We start from the raw sequence: 3,555 nt of genomic DNA on the forward strand, positions 1-3,555 counted from the left end.
TGATTTTTTAACTAAAAGTAGTTGTGAACATCAAGCTCTATTAAAAATGTTTTACTCATTTTACTCACGGTCAGTGATGAACACACGATTGTTCTGCTGGGTAGCCCTATTAAATATATTTTTATTTTGCATGATATAAAAATTCTAACTATAATTTTTGGCAAATTTTTTATTTAGAATCTCATTTTACACTTTTCTAAGTTAAAATTTCCTGAGTAGATAGATTTGGAGTAGATCATCTTGCATTCCAAACCCCAATTTGCCGAAGAAAAGGGAGTTGGAATCACCCCCTGATAAGGGTATTTTCAGAGGCCGGAAGAGCTGGCTTCTCTGTCTATACCCCTGTTCACATTTGAAAATACATTTTTATTTTGCATGATATAAAAATTCTAACTATAATTTTTGGCAAATTTTTTATTTAGAATTTCATTTTACACCTTTCCGAGTTAAAATTTCCTGAGTAGATAGATTTGGAGTAGACCATCTTGCATTCCAAATCCCAATTTGCCGAAGAAAAGGGAGTTGGAATCACCCCTGATAAGGGTATTTCCAGAGGCCGGAAGAGCTGGCTCCTCTGTCTATGCCCCTGTTCACATTTGAAAATACATTTTTATTTTGCATGATATAAAAATTCTAACTATAATTTTAGACAAATTTTTTATTTAAAATCTGATTTTACACCTTTGTGAGATAAAATTTCATGAGTAGATAGATTTGGAATGGATCATCTTGCATTCCAAACACCAATTTGTGGAAGAAAAGGGAGTTGGAATCACTCCTGATAGGAAGATTTCCACAGGCCGGAAGAGCTGGCTCCTCTGGCACCTCTATCTATTCCCCTGTTCACATTTGAAAATACATTTTTAACAGTCCGGAGTTATTATTATTTTTGTATATGCCTCATGTGATAATAAAAATACTGTAAATTTCTTATTTCACAAAATACAAACTTATGATTAATTCAAAACATCAACATTTCCACATGCTTTTTCCTTATTTTGATGAATATCATCAAGTTTGTTGAGCTAGAATGAATATATAAAAACACAAAAAAACAAACCGAACTAATAAAAAGACACATATTAACAAAAAGAAAAGTGGATCCATAGCAGTAAGACTTATTTGTTACTACAGACTTATAAAATTCTTACACATATACACTTGTTCTTACTTATGTTTACACAAACCTACACTTGTTGTCCCAAACCAGACACGTACACTTTATGGTAAGAATTATAACATATATATGATATGACCAGTCAAACATTTAAATAAATAAATAAACATTTATAGTAACCCAAAAACACTATATCTTATATTAATTTCTCTCAACCTTATTACATTTTTGACAATTGGAATTTTCTAGGAAACTTGCTTAACAAAGCAAGAAAATACTATAATAAGACACCCAAAATATAAAAATAAAGAATAAAAATGGCAATTATAGCCATTAAAAAAACAAAACCACACTAAAAAATTTATTTAAGAGTAGGTAAACTAAACGAACCCTTAATTAGTTACTGTTAATTTTCTTCATCCTCTGTTCCATGAAATTCCGTATCCTCTTCAAAGCGACTTCAAGTGTTTGTTCGCTCATGTTCGCGAAGCAAACTCTGAACCAACCTGGTTCCGAGCAGTGGCAAGAAGAACCGGGTGAAATATTTAATTTGACATCTTTAATAATTAAATTCCAAAGATCTAATTCTCCTTTTTTTGTGGGTTTTTCCAAAATTGGACTTAAGTTCATCCAGCAAAAAAGTCCAGCATTACCTTCCAAACATTCAATTCCAGCTTTTTTCAATCCATTTATGATCATTTCATACCTTTTCCTCAATCTTTCCCTATTGATTTTGATGTAGTTTCTTGTAAATTCCTTGTTTGACAACATACATGCCAGTAGATGTTGTGTTTGTGATGAAATTAAGGTGAAACTCGACATTCTTCGGGCTGTTGTCACAACGTTATCATTGTAAGAATAAATAGTCCCAACCCGAAAACCCGGGAGACCGAGATCTTTCGAGAGACTGTAGACAATGTGAACCCTTTCTGACTCTTTATACTTGCGTGCTTCGAGTATCTCCGCAATGCTGACGAATTCCGACGAGGAGAACGCGGACCCCGAGTAAATTTCGTCGGATACGAGATGGATGTTTTTACGTGTCACGAAATCGAGGATTTCCTCCAAGACTTTTCTTTGAATTGTTGCACCTAATGGGTTTGAAGGGTTTGTTATTAGTACTCCTCTAACTCTCAACTTCATTGCTTCCGCTTCTTTATAAGCTGCTTCCATCGCGGCCGGAGTCACTTGGAAGTTGTTCGAGCTGTCGCAGTGAATCGGAACAATTTTTACACCAGTCCTCCACCTCAAATCTCTATCAAATCTGTAATAATAAAAAAAACCATAATTAGCGAAAATTATATATAACAACTATTTATTGTCGCATAAACTTTATTTTTTTTAATAAATATTACTCCAGAAATATAGTAGGAATTAATGTTATCGATTATGTAACATACCCTGGATAGTACGGAGTTGGGACGAGCAAAGCATCACCAGGATTAGCTATAATGAAAGTTATGAGCTCATTAGCAGCAGTTGCGCCAGCTGTCAGGACGATCCTAGAAGGGTCGAATTTTGCACGTCCGCCTCGAATTTCTTCCATGAAACTCGCCATTGCTTGTCGGAAAGACAGCAGACCATGATAGTCTTGAAACAAAGCATTCTCTTTGAAGCTCGGAGCTCCTTTTCCGGAGCTTGTTGCTTCCGGATGTTGCTCTAAGTATGCTTCCAGCAAATCGAATGAAACCTAGACGAAACAATTATGTAATTGTTAGAAACAACTCGACTTATACAACACAATTGACATTTTTTTTATATCATATATAATCATGTGAAATATATAAATTATGTTTTAATATTAATACATACTTGATTTTCAGCGAGACCCATCTGAATGACACCAGAAGGGTTGTCGGATTGGTGGTAAGGATTTTCATCGTAGGCTTTCCAACCCGCGAAGTAGGGAGAATCTTCGCCGTGGGTTGTGGAGATAGCTACTGTTGATAGCTCCACTGATCCTTGTTGTTGTTGTTCGATCTCAATGGCCATTTTCGGTGGTTTGAATAAACGAATAATTAGTCGGGTTCGAATCTGGATTAGTCTGAGCTACCGAAAGAAAGAATGAAAAAAGAATGAAAGAATTATGAAGAGAGGAATTCGAGGGAGAGATAAAGAGTTGGTGATGAATGAAATTAAGGTCAAGAAGCCATTTATATAGGCGAGTTTGGGACGCTTTGACATTTAAAAAAAGAAAAAATAAAAAGAAAAGGAGGGACCCACGAGAATTTAATAAAAGAAAAGAAAAAATCAATAATTGATATTGCAATGTAAGCAAAAATTAAAAAAAATAAAAAAAGAAAAAAAAAAGAAAAAAATCTGAGATTTAAATTTAACAGAAGAAATATGAAAGTGTAAAATGACAACTGTAGAATTCTGTCGTGTTCTCGAACCATTTCTTCATCTCAATCTTCATAAAGATCCACACACCGAATATG

At 34.2% G+C, this 3,555-nt stretch overlaps 1 protein-coding gene across 1 annotated transcript; it reads right to left on the reverse strand.

Moving 5' to 3' along the window:
* Positions 1-1,304: 1,304 nt before the first annotated feature.
* LOC136203320 (1-aminocyclopropane-1-carboxylate synthase 7) lies at positions 1,305-3,216 on the reverse strand. Its single transcript, XM_065994442.1, has 3 exons — positions 2,930-3,216; positions 2,518-2,807; positions 1,305-2,381 (listed from the first exon to the last, which is right to left on the reverse strand). The coding sequence occupies exons 1-3, from the start codon at positions 3,107-3,109 to the stop codon at positions 1,514-1,516; spliced, it is 1,338 nt and encodes a 445-aa protein (XP_065850514.1). The 5' UTR covers positions 3,110-3,216; the 3' UTR covers positions 1,305-1,513.
* Positions 3,217-3,555: the final 339 nt, after the last annotated feature.

This window comes from Euphorbia lathyris, chromosome 8, assembly GCF_963576675.1.
Source record: "Euphorbia lathyris chromosome 8, ddEupLath1.1, whole genome shotgun sequence".
Classification (NCBI taxonomy): domain Eukaryota; kingdom Viridiplantae; phylum Streptophyta; class Magnoliopsida; order Malpighiales; family Euphorbiaceae; genus Euphorbia; species Euphorbia lathyris.